The 20429-nt window shown below is 47.9% G+C and overlaps 1 protein-coding gene across 2 annotated transcripts in view; it reads left to right on the forward strand.

Moving 5' to 3' along the window:
* GALNT10 (polypeptide N-acetylgalactosaminyltransferase 10) overlaps positions 1–19242 on the forward strand; it is a 214493-nt gene extending 195251 nt beyond the window's left edge. Inside the window, exons 9-13 of one of the 2 annotated variants that reach the window (XR_007127479.1) lie at positions 3418–3639; positions 6767–6883; positions 14555–14704; positions 15215–16575; positions 17220–19242. Coding sequence is in view for 1 of the 2 variants with exons in the window: in XM_047730357.1 (XP_047586313.1) it covers positions 3418–3639; positions 6767–6883; positions 14555–14704; positions 15215–15373 (648 nt within the window). In the remaining variant the exon portion in view is untranslated. Of the gene's footprint in view, positions 1–3417; positions 3640–6766; positions 6884–14554; positions 14705–15214 lie in introns of both variants that reach the window. The other variant, XM_047730357.1, reaches the window with a different exon arrangement.
* Positions 19243–20429: the final 1187 nt, after the last annotated feature.

Below are 20429 nucleotides of genomic sequence, written 5' to 3' on the forward strand. Positions count from 1 at the left end.
GGAACATTTTTATTTACATGTGTTTAAATTAATGTGCATTAGACATTAATATGTATTCGTGTAGCAAACATGATTTTTTTCCAGATATGATTACTTAGGATAAAGCTGAAGTAGGTGCAAAGTTAGGCCAGGAGTGATTTAAAGAAACCTGTTAGATAAATATTAATACAGGTGGGGTGGTGTGTTGGTGTGTTGGGGAAAGCCTGAGGCAAGGCACTTAAAAAAAAGTTCACGGGAGGAGGGTGACGAATAAATGTCAGTGTCTCTCTCTTCTCTCCGCCCCCTCCCCCACTTTCGCTGCCAAAACTTGTGTGTCAAACTATTTCATTACCTTAAAATGGTTTGTATTAATCATTGCTAGAATTCAATTGGCCACTGGCTACACATAGAACTGTGTTAGCCAGAGGCTTGTTTGGGGGGTTGGTTTTGTTTTTTGTTTTTGTTTTGTATTAATGATCTTCCCCTATACCTTAACATTTTAAAATATTAAGTGTCTTGGTGGGGGGAGGTGACCACAAAAGAAAAATGGGGTGGGGGAGGGCCCCAGAAGGTAAAGAGGGCCTCAGAGAGGCTTGTGGGAAGCTGGAAAGGTAACCAGGTAACCGGCACAGCTGTGCCTGGTGGAGACCGCTCCCGACAGAGAGCCCCCCCCCCCCCCCCGCCAGCCGCGGGAGCCTGTTTGGCATCAGTCCGAACAGCCTCCTTGGGCCCAGCTGCGCCCCCCTCGTCCCGTGTCATCTGACAGTCGATGCGGTGCAAAATTGTAGGCCAGGTCAGGAAGAGCCCCGGTTCTGCGAATTACACGGAAGACTGGGCGGCTCCATCCGACAGCGGGACCCCCCAGACTCCATCCGCCGGTGGGAGCTGAGCTGCGGAGGCGGCAGGGTCTGGTTTGGGACCCGCGTTGAAGAAAAAGAGAGCCAGCAGTGCCCTCTAGTGGTAGAAGATTCCGACGAGAGCCGCACCGGCCCTCGGCACTTTGCAGAGCCCGTCGGGCACAGCCCACGGGGGCGGGGCCGGTTCTAGATTCAGCGAGAAGGTAGGAATCACGTTTCCTCTGAGATCCCTGGCAAGCCCAGAGAAAGATGCCAGACAGGAAACCAGTGCAAAGTCACTCAGTAAGCCCAAGAGCGCGCGTGCGCGACTCGCAGCTACTGGGAGTAATGGGACAGTGGGGACATCTCTGAGCCTGAGCAGGCTCATTTCCGAAGCAGCTTTTTCTTATCTGGTCATTTATAAGATCCACCTGGTTAAAAGGCACCACGATCTCCTGTTTATTGAACCATAGATGAATTCAATGGGTAATAGCTAACTATAGCACCACTTAAAAACTTCCTGTGAGCTAGACATCATGCAAAGCTTCTTACATATTTATAGAACTTAATTCTCATGTGCTTTTAATCCCTGTTTGAGAGATGAGGAGAGTGAAATGTGGAGACTTTAACTGACTAGAATTCAAACCCACTTAGGCCTGACCGGTGCCTGGCACAGAGCAATCGTCCCTTTAACAGTGGCTGCTGTTGTTAATGTCTCCATCTGTTAACGAGACTGGGAAGTTTATTTCAATGTCTTCTCTGAATTCTGTGTTTAAACATTTTAACTTCTTTTTCAACTGGATCACATCAGTCTCCTGGTGACTTTAAACCGGTTAGGTTAACAATCGGAGGGGGCACCCCACCTCCGTTTACAGGACCACAAAAATGCCTGAATCAAACTCCCCTGAATTTTTATCACTGCGTCTAACTACCCTCATTGAGTTGCAGATCATATTGTAAACGTTTGTTTCTTGTTTTAACAGCCAAATCTGTCTAGAGCATTATCTCCTAGATCATTTTGATAGATTTGAGGGGAGGTCATCTAAAAGTCCTAAAAGAGCCCCATAAAGAGAGAAACCGCCTAAAGGAAGAGGCATCTCTTCCTGCCTAAAGTTGTCAGATTCCAGGACAAACAGCTAGAGAGCAGTGAAGTGGCAATTTAAGAAGGATGAGCTAACCAGCAGCCCACCTGCCTCAAGAACAAGTAGCCAGCCTTAGTTTGTTTACTAAATTTACCAAAAATCCTTCTTGTCTCTGCCCCTGGGAAAGGGATCTTAGGGAAGGCTGTAACAGAAACCCACTCAAACTTGCAAAAAAAAAAAGAAAGAAAGAAAAGAAAAGCCTCTTATTCCAAGGACTGGGCAATCTGTAATGCAAACACAAGAAGAGCAGAGGGGCTTCAAATAGGACTGGGACCCAGAACCAGGGAGGTGTCAAGGGGAAGGATGAGAGGAGCACGCGGCCTCCTAAAATCCCAGAGTCCTCCGTGTGACTCAGCAAGGGGAGAAGTAACAGAAGTCAGTGCCGAGTCCTTTGCTTTGGTCCAGTCAACTGGATAAAAGTTCAAGATCTGGGAGAGGCATGTCTAGAAAGTACAGTATTCATTAAAATAGTAATATAAAGAGCAATTAAAATGAAAATATGTGATTTGATCCTTTTATAATTGCACTGGTGTATCTAGGCACCTCTCCTTGGTCAGATTAGCCACTTCAGCCTGTGGTTGGAGAGAAATCTGTAGCAGTTCCTCATCCTCCCTGTGGCATGAGCAGATGAGTGTGCCCAAGAAGCTGGGCAGGCAGACTGGAAAAGGAGAGTCTTCAGGTGTGCCAGCTTTTTCAGCTTCCTCAGGCCTCAGTTGTTTGTTTTGTTTTAAAGATTTATTTATTTATTTGACAGAGATCACAAATAGGCAGAGAGGCAGGCAGAGGGGGCGGGGGGAAGCAGGCTCCCCTCGGAGTAGAGAGCCCGATGTGGGGCTCAATCCCAGGACCCTGGGATCATGACTAGAGCCAAAGGCAGAGGCTTAACCCACTGAGCCATCCAGGCATCGTGCTCAGTTTTAAATTAAACCCAGCCTTGGCCATGTGGGGGCCTAGCAGGTATAACTGTTCGTTAAGGGTTTCTAACCCACTGTCAGTCTCTTCAGCACTAAGAAAGAATGAGGCATTGGTGAGGTGATTTCATGGCTTCCTAGTCCCAAACTCGAGAGTCAGCAAAACGGAGGAGTTGGTGAATTTTGCCTTTGCCATGGGCCGCCCCCCCCCCCCCCCCCCCCCCCCCGCTGGCTTCCTTCCTCGTTGCTCAGGAGTCAGCAAGCTGTTTTTGTGTGGCCCATGAGCTAAGAATGATTTTTACACTTTCAAATAAGGTGAAAATATGAAAGAAGAATATTTCGTGATATGTGAAAATCAAATGTCAATGTCCATAAAGTTTAATTGGAATACAGCCACACCCATTCATTTAGGTACTATGTCGGGCTCCTTTATAGCCACCTCAGAGTTGAGACCATATGGTCCACAAGGCCTCCCACCCCCCAACCCCCCACCCCCTGGCCTCAGCCCCTCAGAGGGCCTGACCCTTCCGCCTGCCTGTCGCCCTCCAGAACCTGAAGCGAGTGGCGGAAGTGTGGATGGATGAGTACGCGGAGCACATTTACCAGCGCCGGCCCGAGTACCGCCACCTCTCGGCAGGGGATGTCGCTGCCCAGAAGAAGCTGCGCAGCTCCCTTAACTGCAAGAGTTTCAAGTGGTTTATGACCAAGATCGCCTGGGACCTGCCCAAATTCTACCCACCCGTGGAGCCCCCGGCCGCGGCTTGGGGGGAGGTGAGCCAGGAGGGGCCCGGGCCGGGTGCATAAGTGGGGCCCAGTGCAAGAAGGTAGAGCTCTCCCGATTCTCTCTAGCCTTGTGGTGGTGGGGGTTTTCATTTGCTACTTAATGCTCTAAGTAGGGAAAAATTAAAATCTTAAATTATTAGCAGAAATTTTACCACTCATCTTCCCACTCCGTAGAGCCAGTTTTAAATGCAAACAGAAGAGCATTTAACTCACAGGCCAGATGGGTGAAATTTCACTATCTGTATTTCAGCCCTTGTACGTGCATATGTATTTCTTGCGAGAACAGTGCAAACCCTGCACAAAACGGACTCAGCTTATCTTATTTCACTTCTTGATAATGCGTGCTTTCTACCAAGATGCTCTCCCTGCAGCTTGCTGATGAGTGAGGAAGGGTGGAAGGAAAGCGAACTGTGGGCTGTCCTTTTCCCCCTTCTGTGCGGTTATCTGCTGCTGGTGAGGGAAGTGGTGGCTGGTTCCAGGGCAATCACACAAGTAAGAGGATACAATAGAGCTCCTCAGCCCAGAATGCCGTGGCCCTCCTTTGTGCAGTCTACTCCTGGTTGGAAAGGAAGTGTGGCCTTCAGACCTGCCAGCGCCCCACTTAGTCATAGCCATAACTTGAGTCTTGCCGAACTGCTGTGCGAGCGGGACCTCTGAGATTCTGTGCTTGGGGGGGCATCACAGATGCTGTATGCAAACACAGAAGGAAGGCACATCGGATGCTCGTGTAACGTGTCAGCACCTCTGCTCACACGCAGGCTCCATTATACTATCAGATCTCACTCACAGATTCAAAGATCAGATACTAAAAATCTTAAGACAACAACGGGATGCCTGGGTGGCTCAGTCAGTTGAGTGCCTGACTCTTGGTTTCGGCTCAGGTGGTGATCTCGGGGTTGTGAGATAGAGCCCTGAGTTGGGCTTTGTGCTCACTGAAGAGTCTGCTTGAGGCGTGCTCTCTCTCTCTCTCTCTCTCTCTGCCCCTCCCCGCCTCTAAAACAAATAAATAAATCTTAAAAAAAAATTAAGACAATGATAGCCAAACTTTAAACCAATGGCATGCCGTTCTGACTGAGGGGCCCTGGGCTGTTGCCCATGTCACACACTGATGAAGCCAGTCCTGCTGGGGAAGGTATGCTGTCTTCTAGGGGGAGAAGCACTCCATCACCAGATTCTGGCTCTTGGGTCTCTGAACTGAGAGGATCTGCTCCCTGATAGACGGATATATTGAGGCTTGGGGACAAGGAGCATAATAAGAGTTTGGTCTCCTTCAATTGTAGGTGATGGAAGTCCAATTTATTTATTTTTTTTTTAAAGATTTTATTTATTTATTTGACAGAGAGAGATCACAAGTAGACAGAGAGGCAGGCAGAGAGAGAGAGAGAGAGAGAGGGAAGCAGGCTCCCTGCTGAGCAGAGAGCCCGATGCGGGCCTCGATCCCAGGACCCTGAGATCATGACCTGAGCCGAAGGCAGCGGCTTAACCCACTGAGCCACCCAGGCGCCCTGGAAGTCCAATTTAAAGTGAAAAGAGAAATTTATTAATTCTCAGAAACTTTAGGTAGCTATGGCTTCAGGCACACCTGGATCCAGGGGCTCAAATGACGTCAGTTTCTTTTTCTCCTATTTACCTCTGCTTCCTTTTGTGTCAGCTTCACACTGAGGGTAGCAAGATGGTTTCCAGAAGCTCAAAGCTGACAAACCTTGGCCATTCAGCAAAAAGTATATGGCTCCTTCCCAGTGAAGCCAGCTAAGTTCTTATTTTGGTCTGCAGTGATCCCTGTGGCCACTGGAGGAAGGGGACAACCAGGGAGAGGACAGATAGTCTGACAGGCCACAGGGTGGGCAAGGCGCAGTAGCCCCATAGAAAACCAGGATGTTTTACCAGAGGAAGGACAGATGCATTTGGGCCAGCAGAAATGACTTGTTCATGACCTTTCCTGACTAAGCCGTCTGGCCAGCCCTACCCAACCCCTGCACAAGTATTCTAGGGGACGTGTCATGGGGACTTCCCTCATGAAGCTCTTCATTTCTTTGCCAGTTTCTGGGCTTTCTCCCCTGTATTAGGTCAGTCCTCTGAGAAACAGACACCAAAAGACTTGTTGGGGCAACACCTGAGAGAAGAAATGAGAAGGGAGCCAGGAGAGGCTGGGAGATTGACTGTGGGGCTGGTCTGCCCTCCGGGAGGGGTAGCGGGGTGGAAGAAGGGCTGGGGTAGGAGGAGTCGCACTTTGCGAGGATGCTCTGAGGAAGCTTGAGCCAAGTAACTGAGCCGGATCAGAGGAGTCTGGCGTCCGCCAGGAACAGGCCTGCTGCAGGACCCCTGTCCCCTCCGATGCTGGCTGGAAGCAGCCCACGGGGAGCATGGCTCCACTCAGACACATGGATTCCGACCACGGCCGCTGGGCAATCAGACTCCCTGCAACAGGATAACTGAGTGGCACATTTTCACGGCCACCACACCTCCAAACCCTCCGTCAAAACGGAGTGCTTCTGTGGGCCAGGAACTCCAGGATGCGGCACCTGCACGGTGGCCATCAGCTAGCAAGGCCACTCCTGGCTCCTAACTGCTGCTGCTCAGCCTTCTACTCCTAGCCCGGGGCTCCTCCAGGCACACACCACATGTGGCTCACTGCATCTTCTGGTGTTCTCGGGAAGGAGAACCTTTTGTCATTTACCTGCTCTAAAAGGCAGAGAGTCTGAGACCCCACAGCAAAGGAATCATGTCCTTTTCTAGAGTGGTTTTCAAGACATGGTCCCTGAATCTCCCGGAACGGGAATCAAATTCAGTTCCTGGACTTAGTGGATCAAATTCTCTGGGAGCAGAGCCAGGAAGTCCTTTGAATACCACCCCCACACCTTTAGGCCCCCACCCCAGCCCACCACCCTGCGACTGCATGCTCTAGGACAAAGGCCTCGAGGAGCTCCTCTCTGTGGGCTGAGTATTCTGTTACTGAGAGGCACAGGGCACTTCCCCCGCCCAGGCCAGGCTTTTTTAAAACCGTGCAGAGCTTTCCCCATCCGGTGTCTCTGTTGGGTTCCCTCGTCCCACCCCAGCATGGTCCCAGAGGTTTATCTCAAGGTGCTCACTGGTCCCCTCTTTCTGTCTCTATCAGATCCACAGTGTGGGCACAGGACTGTGTGCTGACACGAAGCATGGGGCCCTGGGCTCCCCACTGAGGCTGGAGAGCTGCGTCCGGGGCCGCGGGGAGGCTGCCTGGAACAACATGCAGGTAAGGGCCACTCCTCGGGGCCCAGCAGCCAGCTCCCCTGTGTCTATGCGGCCTGGAATGCTCATGTGATCAGGGCCTCGGGGGAGAGCCGACGGCTCAATGATGACAGACAAAAGTCAGCCCAGGGGATGAGTTATAAGAAGAATCCTTCCCAGTGCAATAAAATCGCCAATCTGGTTAGTTGCACATAGACTCTCAGCCCACATCGCCTTCAACAGAAAGGAGAACATACTGGCTCATATCACTGAAAAGCTTAAATGATGTTCAGGGAGACCCCTCCAGAGTCTCAACTCTGCCTCCTCTCCCTGACTCTTCCCTTCACCTGACTCTTCCCAGGTGGTGGCAGATGGGACCGCCAGCAGCAAAGGCTTCCAGTCTCTCCATGAAAAGGCATGTCCCTTTCCAGAGTCCTGGAAAAGCCCTGGGGCACTCACGTTTTGGCTTTCCTGAGCCAGTTACAATAGGGATGTGATGAGTCCTTTCATTGATTAGGCCCAGGTCACATGCCCGCTCCTGGAGGCCGAGGTGCAGTCAGCTTCACGGGAAGGGTGAGAGGACAGTGAAGAGGGTGGCTTCCCCAGGAGATCATGCCCAGGGGGTGTTATCAGAAGAATGAAGAGGGCAAGCCAGCAGTGCAGGAAAAGGCACCACTTTCAAGAAACTGCATTTAGCATTCCGTGGTCCCCTCCTCCAAGCAACTAACCCCACATCATACCACATCCACTGAATCTTGGTTCAAAGGTACATTTTTATAGTCTCCTTACTATGTTTTCTGGCATTTTGGAAGAGCACATGGATAGAAGCCTATATTGTGGGTCCTCTGCTAAAACAGAGCTCAGGTGGGGTGCATGGCGTGCGTGCTGAGAAGGAACAGCACTGCCTCTCAGATGGGCACAATGCCCAGCCTGACAGTGTCTGCTCCTCCCTCGGAAGTCCTTGTTGCTTTCCCTCCTCCTTTCTTGACAACAATTCTTATTAGAAGTGTCTCCCCTTCACGGATTCTCCTGAGTTCGCCAAGGCAGCATGTGACTGCTCCCCACACCCACCCCACCCTAGGACCCTAAAAGAGACCAAGAACAGCCAGAGCCTAGATAGAATGTGCCCAAGTTGCTCAGCCTAGAAGAGCCTCACTGTGTGGCAGAGTCCATATAAATGCCTGAGGGGTTCCCGCAAAGAGCAACAAAATGGCACCTGGGGGTGTGGCTGTGCCCGCCTACCCACTCTGAAATGCGAAGCATGGTGGCCCGGTTGCCCCAGTGGGATCTGTATCCCCCAGGGCTCTCAACCACCCTGAGGGAAGAGCTGTAGTGAGCCTGTGAAGGGAGAACCGTGAATCTAAAATGCAGCCCCTAGTTACAGGGGGTCTGGGAGACAAAACATCAGGAGTCAGGAGCTGCCAGTACCTGCCACCATTGTGTCCGCTGCTGGCCAGGGTGGAGTGGAGCAATAGGGACTGGACTTACCCTCCTACCAGAAACGACTGAAAAACAGACAGAATATGTAGAAAACTGTTTTCAAGAGAGCAGACATGAGCCAGTGGAGGACAGTTATCCTCAAGGGATAGCAAGCAGATAAGCCCTACGGCTGTCCCAGTCCTTCCTGGGTGAGGAGAGCACCAGACACAGAGGGAACTTGTGGGATTTACCAAGTTCCCCTTGGACATTTGCTGGAGTACTGAAGGCGCCATGCCCAGTGCTCACACAGGGCCAGAGATGATGAGCGCTCTCCCCAGCCCTGCTGGAAAACAACAGGATTCTATTTGAGAGACTGACATTGCAATTGAAAACCGTCCCTCAAAGAAAAATCCAGGCCCACATGGATTCACTGGTGAATTCTACAAAACACTTAAAGAAGATATGTTACCAATTCCACAGAAACTTTTCCAGAAAAGGAAGGAATACTTCCCAACTTATTTGGTGAGGCCAGCGTTACCTAAATAGCAATAACCAGACTAAGCCATGATAAGAAAATTGCAGATCAGTATCCCTTGTGCACATAGATGCAAAAATTCTAAGCAAAATTTTTGAAAATCCTATCCAGCAGTATATAGAAAGGATAATCCACTATGACTAAGTGTAACTTATCCCTGGAATGGATGGTGGGCTTAATTAGAAAATTAGAAAAAAATCCCGATTTTAGAAAATCAGGACGCCTTGGTGGCTCAGTTGGGCTCAGGTCATGATCCCAGGACCCTCGGATCGAGTCCTACATTGGGCTCCTTGCTCTGGAGGGAGCCTGCTTCTCCTTTTGCCACCCTCCCTGCTTGTGATCCCTCTCTATGACAAATAAATGAGTAAAATCTTAAAAAAGAAAAGAAAAAGGTAATTAATCAATAGATTCACCGTGTTAAGTAAAAAAGAAAAACCAGGGACACCTGGGTGACTCAGTGGGTTAAGCCTCTAGCCTTCAGCTCAGGTCATGATCTTGGGGTCCTGGGATCGAGACCCGCATCAGGCTCTCTGCTCAGCGGGGAGCCTGCTTTCTCCTACTCTCTCTCTTCCTGCCTCTCTGCCTACTTGTGATCTCTCTAAATAAATAAAATCCTTAAAGAAAAAAAAAAAAAAGAAAAACTATATAATCACCTTTACGCCTTTACCCAGAAAAAACATTTGGCAAAATCCAACATTCATTCCAGATAAAAACTCTCAGCAAACCAGAAATAAAGGAAACTCCCTCAACTTAATCAAGATTGTCTATAAAAAGCCTGCAGCTAACACCATACTTAATGGTGAAAATCTGAATGCTTTTTACCCCTAAGATCAGGAACAAGAAAGGGATTCCGACCTTACCATTTCTGTTTGAACTGTACTAAAGGTTCTACCCTGTGGCTAGAAAAAGGAAAGTCCTACAGGTGGGCAAAGAAGGAAAACAATGGTTATTGGCAGACTCTGATCATCTTTGTGGAAAGTTCAATTGAATCTACAGAGAAACTACCAGAACTAATAAATGAACTTATCCAAGTTGTAAGATACAAATGTCAACTTACTGTATATATGAATTATGAAGAGTCAGAAATTAAAATTAAAAACAAGCCCTTATTAGAACAAAAAAATATATGAAATCCTCAGGTCTGTCACTGACAAAAGTCCTGTACACTGAAAACTACAAAACATTTTTGGTAGAAATGAGAGAAGTCCTAAGTGAGTGGAGATCCGTGCCATGTCCAGAGGTTGGACATGAGTTCTTTCCAGACCATTATGTAAATTCATCACAATCCTAACATCTTAGCAGGCTTTTCTCACAGAAAGTGAAAAGCTAATTGTAAAATTCCCATGGAAATGGACAGGACCTACATAGCCAAAACAACTTGCAAAAAAAAAGCCCAAAGTTAAAGGACGCACACTGCCTAATTTCAAGATATATAACTGTCAGTAATCAAGAAAGTGCAGTATTGGCATAAAGAAAAATCAATAGAACAGAATCAAGAGACCAAAAATAGACCCACATGTACGTGGACAATCAATTTTTGCCAGTGTTTAAAGGCAATTCAGTGGAGAAAAGATAGTCTTTTCAACTAATGGTGCTGGAGCAATTAGATATTCATAGGCCCCCCAAAATTCTTCAATACATACCTTATATTATATGAGAAAAATTAACTCACAATGGTGCATTGACTTAAAACCTTTTAGAAGAAAATGTAGACAAAAGTGTTTATGACCTGTGCTAAAGCACTCACAAGTTTTGTGACCTTGGATAAAAAAGTTTTGTCTTAGATAAAACACCAAAGCACAATCCATAAAAGAGAAACACTGATAAATTGGACTTCTTTAAAAACAAAACAAGGGGTGCCTGGGTGGCTCAGTGGGTTAAGCCTCTGCCTTTGGCTCAGGTCATGATCCCAGGGTCCTGGGATCAAGCCCCACATCGGGCTCTCTGCTCAGCAAGGAGCCTGTTTCCCCCTTTCTCTCTGCCTGCCTCTCTCTCTGTGTCAAATAAATAAAATCTTTAAAAAAATAAAAATAAAATAAAAACAAAGAACTTCTGTTCTTTAAAAGACACTGTTGAGAAAATAGGCAAGGCACAGACTGGGAGGAGATGTTTACAAAACATGTGTCTGATAAAAGACTGGGACCCAAAATACATAAAATTCTCAAAACTCAATAAGAAAACAGTCCAATTGAAAAATGGGTAAAAGATTTGTACAGACACTTTAGCAAAGAATATATATTAGTGGCAAATAAACACATTAAAAATGCTTAACTCCATTGGAAAAATGGAAATTAAAATTCAGAAGATTGACCATACCAAGGGTTGGCGAGAATGTAAGGGAACTGGAAGAATACACTGCTGCTTGGAATGTAAATGGTACAAGCACTTTGGAAAACAATTTGGCAGTTTCTTAGTTAAACATTCATCTATTTTAAGGTCCAGCCACACTGCTCTGAGGTATTTGTCCAAGGGAAAAGAAGGTATATGTCTATACAGTGACTTGTACACAAATGTTCATAGCCGCTTTATTTGTAATAACCAAAAACTGAGAGCCACCTAGATGTCTAACAGGTAAAAGGTGTGTGTTGCAGTGAAATACTACTTAGCAATGGCAAGGAACAGAGACTATTCATAAATGCTGTCATAACAAAATGATGTTGAGTGGAAGAAATCAGACCAAAAAATAGATACTGTAGTCCTGGGCTGCAAGGTTGGTTTAACATCCATAAATCAACTAATGTGATATAATACATTAATAAAAGAAAGAACAGGATCCATATGATACTCTCAGTAGATGCTGAAAAAGCATTTGACAAAGTACAGCATCCTTTCTTGATCAAAACTCTTCACAGTGTAGGGATAGAGGGCACATACCTCAATATCATCAAAGCCATCTATGAAAAACCCACAGCAAATATCATTCTCAATGGAGAAAAACTGAGAGCTTTTCTCCTAAGGTCAGGAACACAGCAAGGATGTCCACTATCACCACTGCTATTCAACATAATAATAGAAGTCCTAGTCTTGGCGATCAGACAACAAAAAGAAATTAAAGGCATCCAAATCGGCAAAGAAGTAGTCAAACTCTCACCCTTTGCAGATGATATACTTTATGTGGAAAACCCAAAAGAATCCACCCAAAACTGCTAGAACTCATATAGGAATTCAGTAAAGTGTCAGGATATAAAGTCAGTGCACAGAAATCAGTTGCATTTTCTATATACCAACAACAAGACAGAAGACAGAGAAATTAAGGAGTCTATCCCGTTTATAGTTGCACCCAAAACCGTAAGATACCTAGGAATAAATGTAACCAAAGAGGCCAAGAATCTGTACTCAGAAAACTATAAAGTATTCATGAAAGAAATTGAGGAAGACACAAAGAAATGGAAAAGCATTCAATGCTTATGGATTGGAAGAACAAATATTGTGAAAATGTCTATGCTACCTAGAGCAATGTACACATTTAATGCAATCCCTATCAAAATACCATTAACCTTTTTCAAAGAAATGGAACAAATAATCCTAAAATGTGTACGGAACCAGAAAAGAACCTGAATAGCCAGAGGAATGTTGAAAAAGAAAACCAAAGATGGTGGCATCACAATTCTGGACTCCAAGCTCTATATTATAAAGCTGTAGTCAAGACAGTATGGTATTGGCACAAAAACAGACACATAGATCAGTGGAACAGAATAGAGAGCCCAGAAATTGACCCTCAACTCTATGGTCAACTCCTCTTCAACAAAGCAGGAAAGAATGTCCAATGGAAAAAACAGTCTCTTCAACAAATGTTTTGTTGGGAAAATTGGACAGCCACTTGCAGAAGAACAAAACTGGACCATTTCCTTACACCACACACAAAAATAGACTCAAAATAGATGAAACACCTAAATGTGAGAAAGGAATCCATCAAAATCCTTGAGAAGAACATAGGCAGCAACCTCTTCGACCTCGGCTGCAGCAACTTCTTCCTAGAAACATTGCCAAAGTTGAGGGAAAGCAAGGGCAAAAATGAACTATTGGGACTTCATCAAGATCAAAAGCTTTTGTACAGCAAAGGAAACAGTCAACAAAACCAAAATACAACTGACAGAATGGGAAAAGATATTTGCAAATGACTTATCAGATAAAGGGCTAGTATCCAAAATCTATAAAGAATTTATCAAACTCAACACCCAAAGAACAAATAATAATCCAATCAAGAAATGGGCAGAAGAGATAAACAGACATTTCTGCAAAGAAGACATCCAGATGGCCAACAGACACACGAAAAAGTGCTCCACATCACTCAGCATCAGGGAAATACAAATCAAAACCACAATGAGATACCACTTCACACCAGTCAGAACAGCTAAAATTAACAAGTCAGGAAACAACAGATGTTGGTGAGGATGTGAAGAAAGGGGAACACTCCTATACTGTTGGTGAGAATGCAAGCTGATGCAGCCTCTCTGGAAAACAGTATGGAGGTTCCTCAAAAAGCTGAAAATGGAGTTAACCTACAACCCAGCAATCACACTACTGGGTATTTATCCTGAAGATGCACATGTAGTGATCCGAAGGGGCACATGCACCCAAATGTTTATAGCAGCAATGTCCTCAATAGCCAAACTACGGAAAGAGCCTAGATGTCCATCAACAGATGAGTGGATAAAGACAATGTGGTATATATATACAATTGAATATTATACAGCCATCAAAAATTGAAATCTTGCCTTTTGCAGCAATGTGGATGGAACTGGAGGGTATTATGCTAAGCGAAATAAGTCAATCAGAGAAAGACACTTATAATATGATCTCACTGACGTAAGGAATTTGAGAAACAAGACAGAGGATCATAGGGTAAGGGAAGGAAAAATCAAACAAGACAAAACCAGAGAGGGAGACAAACCATGAGAGACTTTTAATCTCAGGAAGCAAACTGAGGGTTGCTGTAATGGAGGGGGGGTGGCTGTGTGGTGGACACTGGGGAGGTTATGTGCTATGGTGAATGCTATGAATTGTGTAAGACTGATGTATTACAGACCTTTACCCCGAAACAAATAATACCTTATTTATTAATCTAAAAATATATATATATACCCTAGGATTCCTTTTATTTAAAATTCTAGAACTTGCAAACTTATCTTTATTGATGGAAAACAGAGGAGTGGTTGCCCAGAGGTATGAGGAATGAGGAGGGACAGGAGAAAGAGACCACAGAGGAAGTGAGGATACTTCAGGAGTGATGGATATATTCATGACCTTGATGATGGTGGTGGTTTCACAGCTGTAAACAAGTCAGTGTGTGCAATCTATGGTATGCTGGGTAGTCCTCAGTAAAGCTGCTGGGGGCGGAAAGTGCTTCTCAGCCAAATGCAATATGTGAACCTGGTTTGGATCCTGATTCAAACTGTGAAAAGAAACTTACAAGGCAAGAGCACTTGACCTCTAGGTACTTGATGACATTGAGGACTCTGTGGTAACTTTTTATTTCCATAATGGCACTTTGGTAAAATCTTTACACCGGACATGATGTGAGGTCTGTTATTTGCTTCAGAACAGTGTGGGGGCGGAGGGTCATAGAGGGGATAAAGCTAGCAAGATCCGCCCTGAGTGGTAACTGTTGAAGCTGGGTGATTGGAACAGGCATGGTCAATACTGCTTTCTGGATCTCTGTGTTTAACGTTTTCCATCACTCCAAAAAAGAGAAAGTCCCCTGGTTTTGCTGTCCCTGTAATGATGTCCCTGTATATACAGGTGTTCACCTTTACCTGGAGAGAGGACATCCGGCCCGGAGACCCCCAGCACACCAAGAAGTTCTGCTTTGACGCCATCTCCAACACCAGCCCAGTCACCCTCTATGACTGCCACAGCATGAAGGGCAACCAGCTGTGGAAGTACCGCAAAGTAAGGCAGTCTGTGTGGGCGGAACAGGGCATCCGGCTTGCTTTAAAAAAAGACAAGCAGATAAACACTCCATGCCTCCATCCTTCCCCCCACAGAGCCCACTCCCTCACATATTTGTACCACAAACCCACCAGGCCCGACTTCTCAGTCATTCGAGAGAAGCCAGAAATCCAGATTTTTATGTGGAATCTTTAGGATCTTAAATGTTGGTAACCGAGTCCACTAAAAAACACACACAAACCAAAGACACCATGAAAACCAGTGAAATTGGGCCAGAGACAAGCAGACTTAGGGCCAGGCCAAAAGTGGGCCGCTTCACTTCCACCCGCATCCCTCCGGGCCGGGCTCAGGCAGCAGGCCCAGGCCAGGCACGGGAGGGCGGGGCAGGCGAGCCTGCCAGGTGGGCAATTTGCGGGCCAGCGCCGGGGCTCGAGTCTGCATTGTGGTACGGCTACTGTGGCCGCTCGGTGTCCCCAGCGCCGCCTGGCTGATTGCCTCCCTCTTTGCTAGGACAAGACCCTGTACCACCCCGCCAGCGGCAGTTGCATGGACTGCAGTGAAAGTGACCGCCGGATCTTCATGAACACCTGTAACCCCTCTTCTCTCACCCAGCAGTGGCTGTTTGAACACACCAACTCGACAGTCTTGGAAAAATTCAACAGGAACTGAACCCTCACGTCTCCTCAGCAGGCCTGGCGGAGTCGTCCCTGGCCCCGCCGCAGCCTTCCCCTCCCAAGGGAGGCAGGGCTTCCGTGGGCACCGTGATGTGAGAGGTGCTGGCCAGCCGGTCCAGGGCACAGAGGGCTCTTAAAGCTGGCGCAAGGTGTCCTCCTGGTCCCTAAAGTCCAGGGGTGGAGGTGGGGTGGAGAACAGACCCCACAGGAGCCCCCACAGAGAGCAGTGCCTGCTTTAACCCCGGATGGCATCATGGAAATCCCGGAGGGCCTTTTCGGCTTTGTTACCTCTGGCCCTTGAGCATTATGTGGGAGGAATGCCGGGGCAGCCCTAGGCCACCCCACAGTGGGTCCCACAAGGTTGCCTAGCCTTCACATGGCTCATCCGGGACGGTCCTCCAAAAGGGGGGCAGCTTCTGCCTGTCTGGGCAGCTTGGAGCACCAGTGCCCTCATCTGCCCCAGGAAGGGAGGGAGGAGGTTTTTCTGGGGGCCACCGGTGCCAGACATTCAGTATCTTGCCTGTCGCGGGCCAGTGCAGTTACGGGCTTCATCACAGCCCCAAGTGATGCAATCCGAAGGCCTCACCTGGACTGTCATGGTGTTCAGTACTGAGCACTGGCCAACAACTGCCAGGCCTGGGGGCAGAAGTGGGACCCCCAGACATTCCTTTGCCACCACGGACACATGGGCTCTCTCTCCTTGCTCTCTGGGCGCTTGAAATGTCCACATGAGTGCCCGGCAGGCACAGGACAGCTCAGTCACCAGCTTCTCAGAGCTGTGTCACATGGCCTTGGGCCGGTGGAAAGGGCCTAGTGAGAAGACCTCCAAACTAGATAGGCTGGCGGAATTTCCCTGATCAGTGCTTCCGTCTTCCTCTTTCTGTCTTGGGCAGTCACATGCCTCAAGAGAGGAGCAGACGTGTGAGGTGCTCCCCTCACAACATCTGGAGGCCTCCAGGGCAGACCGTGGGCAAGATGCCCAGCCTCTGACCTCATCGCGGCTCTAGTTCTCATATAGAGCTCTAGAATTTTTCAAGAACTCTATCATGATAGATCACAACCTAGAATGCTACCCAGGATTCTGGTATTCTAGCATCCAGCATGCACTTCAGGAATGCTGTGACTGGAAAGAGCCAGCCAAAGTGTAGTACAGTCAAGGCAGCCCCCCCTGCCTACAGACAATCTCTGAAATCTGAGGTTGGTGGTGTTGGGGGGGATGGGTGACCTGTGTCCGTCAGCTCGTATCAGAGACCTTGGTATGACACGGTCCTCAGCGCAGTCCCGAAGCCCTGTGACCCTCCACCACCCTCCCAGCTGCGGTGGAGTAAAGCGCCCAGTGTCCCATGAGCAGATGGACACCTATGTCCATGCCAGTCCCTCGTGTTTACCTTTTGCTTTGTTAATTATGTGTCAGACTCCCAGAGGGCTCCCAAACTAACAGGAATCATTTCTGCAACCTGCCTGCCCCCCACTAATTCAGAAATGGAAATCACATTCCACAACCTATGGCTTCCACCAGCTAGTCCGGGAAATACTTGAAGTCGGTATTCCAATTAGAATTGGATCTCTCGAATGTGGCATTTACCAATGACATATATCTGGGAACAGAGCCACAAATCTGCCTTTGAGATGCTGGCTGATCTCAAGGCCATTTTTGTCTGGGGGGTGGGGGGAAGGATAAACTCCCAAACACCACCACCCCGATTATGCAAAGAGCTGGCAGAGCACCACTTCCTCCACTTCTGCCCCCCACACAAGCCCTGCACTGGCCACCTGCCGACAGGAGAGGTGGCCCCTGTGCTCGCAGAAGCTTCCTTGTTGATCCCTCGCGTCCTTTCCAGATGAGTCCTCTATCTTTCGAAGTGGCCCTCCATAGGAAGGAGTCCGAAGAGGAGGCCCCTTCCAGGATCTAGAGGAACTGGAGTGTTGCAGTTCGGAGAGCTGAATTAGGGGTCATCCTCAGAAAGCAATGCAGCATCATTAAAATAAAAACTGTGCCTTTTAAAAAGAAGACAAAATGCAAATGTACAGCAAATCCCTAAACTTGAACAATTCCCTAGTGCCTTGCTAGACAAACCTGCAGGGGCAGGGTTGGGGGGAGGGGAAACACTGGTGGTGGCGTGTGTATTTTCTGTTGGATGAGTGTGTGTTTCAGAACTTCTAATTTCAAGTAGGAGACGTTGGGCCCAGAGCAGGCAGGATCTGAGACGAAGAAGCCCTCAAGGGCCAGACGCCAGAGTTGTTCCTGTTTGTGCCCGGAACACTACAAATTAAAAGGGCAGTAGAACAGCTCCTTTAGTCTGTAGCCTGGAAGGGCCTCAGCAGCCCCGGAGAGAGACCCCTGTTCAGAGGCCATGCCTGAAGTCCCCATCCCAGCCCCCAGACAGAGTGCCGAGCACTCGCTAGATTCCCAGGTGGTCCCATTCCAAGGGGGTGACTGTCCTTGGCAAGACCAGGACTGCTTGGACAGCAGGAGCAGCAGCCAGCAGGCCACAGCCTTCCTCTTTGCCATCCTTTGGTTCTCTTTCAAGTCTGGTTTGGCCCCCTCAAGTCTGGTTTGTTCCCCTGAGCAGGTCTTATGCGGAGGTCCTGGGACTTGACAGAGTAATAGGGGAGGGAAAGAGAGACGTTCATGGCTTAGCCGACCAATGGACAGAATACTAAATACTGACCCCTCATTTTGGCCTCAATTTTGAAAACCACCTGTCTCAAAGATTCCGGTTCCTGTTCGCACTGCCAGCTGTCGCTCCAGAAAGCAGCCAGGAGTCCGCAGAGGTGCTCTCATCTGGGTAATGGTTGAGGATGGGGGCCCCTTTTCCTCTCTTTATTCTGAGCAGGAGGTCACAAAACGGTGTGGCTGGAGAGTATCTTGACCAGGGGGTCCACCAGCAGCCTTTCCACAGGAGGCCTCCAGAAGCATTTTGCAATGCAGAGAGCATCTTTGCTGGAGATACAAGGCCTTGGGAGGGGGCCAAGTGTGCAGGCACATGTGTGAAAAGCCATCCCACTGTGTGCCTCCGCCTGGAGGTTTCGACTTCGAAAGCCATCTAGGAACTAGGCATCCACCCCCTGAGGAAGAACTAATTCGGAGGCAGGAGGGGGGTCCTCCCACAGGCCTAGGGGAGAAGGAGCACTTCTTGCTGTAGGTGCGGCACACAGGTCCCCAAAGTCCCCATTATCTTCACTTTGCAAACCTACCTGGTGAATTTCTTTTTCTCCTGAAGAAAGAGATAATATCTTTCAAAATGACTCCATGTTTCTTTCCATGCATCTTCATTTTTCTGTCGCTGGAGTCTCAAAAGCGTGGCAAAGCACTTTACGGTAGTGACTGAGAAACCTGGATTTCTTGCTTCAGTGATCTTAGGTTGTACAGGTTGGGGGATCTTTTCTAATTCCTGGGAAGCTGTGCACTTTTAATGTTTTCTGGAGATTTTTAAGTGTAGAAGAGGGGCAAAGGGTGCAGTCCTACTCTGGAATTGTTTTCTACTTTCTCTTTGTGAAAATCCAAGTCCTATTTCAGTCCAAATTTGATCTTGAGCCAAGGCCCACTGCCACCTCTGGGGTGGGAGTTGGACCTACATCCCCAGTGGCAAGGCCCCCCTGACACCTGCTGGTCACATGGTTTTGATTCTGCCTTGTCAGATAACAGGGTTGGGCTCCTGCTCTGTTTTGGGCTTGAAGACTGGGATCCCAGAGGGACTATAGGCAGGGAATATTGAGATGGCCGACTCGGTATTCCATACAGAAAGCTCAAGACCACCAACCCCTCTTCTGCCTGGAAAAGTGAGCCTTTGTGAAGAACTGACTTACCGCGTACAATTGTGATTGTGACTGTTGTTGAATAAACCTCCAGACTTTCTGTAACGTGCTATCTGCCTCGTTCTTGTCACACACCATCTTCTACCCCATCATTCCCCACATGTTCAGTGAATGTCTGCTCAGTACCCAGGATAATGAACAAGTTCCCAACAGCCATCGTTCTAGAGAAGAAGGCAGACCCCTGACAACTAACGAAGATGATTCTAAATGTGAACAGGGTATTGAAGGATAAGAGACAAGATGTTTGAGAGACTGGAGCGGGGATCAACATTAGGTTGGCTGGTGAGAGAGTGCCTCTCTGTGAGAGCTGGAACACAGGAGGGAGTGGGATCCAAGATGCAGCTTGGGAGAGAGGGCTTCAGGCAAAGGGAACAGCTAGTACAAAGGCCCTGAGGCAGAAAGGAGTTCCCATGTTGAAGGCACAGAAGGATGTGAGCTTCCTGGGTTAGGTGGGTACCCCACACAGGGTTCTACAGACTACAGCCAGGACTTGAAGATTTTGGATGGACAGAACAACATGAAATAGTTCATTTCTGATGCTCACCTATCAGCCACAAATTTTTACCTACCAAAACATGGTGACACTTTGCATATTAGATATATGTAATGCCACGTGGTAGAAAGAGCACTGGCTGGTCTAGCTCTGCAACGGACTGTGAGGTCTTGGGCAAATCCTGCCCCCTATCTAGGCCTCAGTGTTCTGCCATAAACTGGGAAGGTTTTGGATGATGCTTCCAGCTCCAACTGTGGTTCTGTGGTTGAGCCTTGGTGTGGGACTGCTCTGACCAAGGGCGGAAGCTGCCTGCTGGTGCTGTCACTCAGAGCCCACCAGAGGGCGCTGTGGACCCACCCACGGCCTGGGAGAAGGCTGATGAACAGGAGCGGAGAAGGTTTTGAGGGGCAGGTTTTTTTGAGCACTGGAACCAGAAGGTCCATATTAAGTTAATTTTCTTCTAAAATTGTAATGGCTTCTTTTTATAAAGATTAAGTTCCTTTACAAGAAGAAGAGAGAGAGGAGGGAACATTCCATGTGTACGGGCAGCATGTGCAAAGACCCTGGATGGGGGGAGCATGACAGTTATGACTGTCAGGCAGGAGCAGGGTAAGAGAGAAGAGAAAAGAAGGAGGCGGGGAGGGCAGAAGCCACAGCGTGCAGGGCCTTGTGGGCCATGTTAAGGAGTCTCTGAGCTTTATTTTTTTTTTTTTTTTAAGATTTTATTTATTTATTTGAC

This window comes from Lutra lutra, chromosome 5 (genome assembly GCF_902655055.1).
Source record: "Lutra lutra chromosome 5, mLutLut1.2, whole genome shotgun sequence".
In the NCBI taxonomy this organism is placed as follows: domain Eukaryota; kingdom Metazoa; phylum Chordata; class Mammalia; order Carnivora; family Mustelidae; genus Lutra; species Lutra lutra.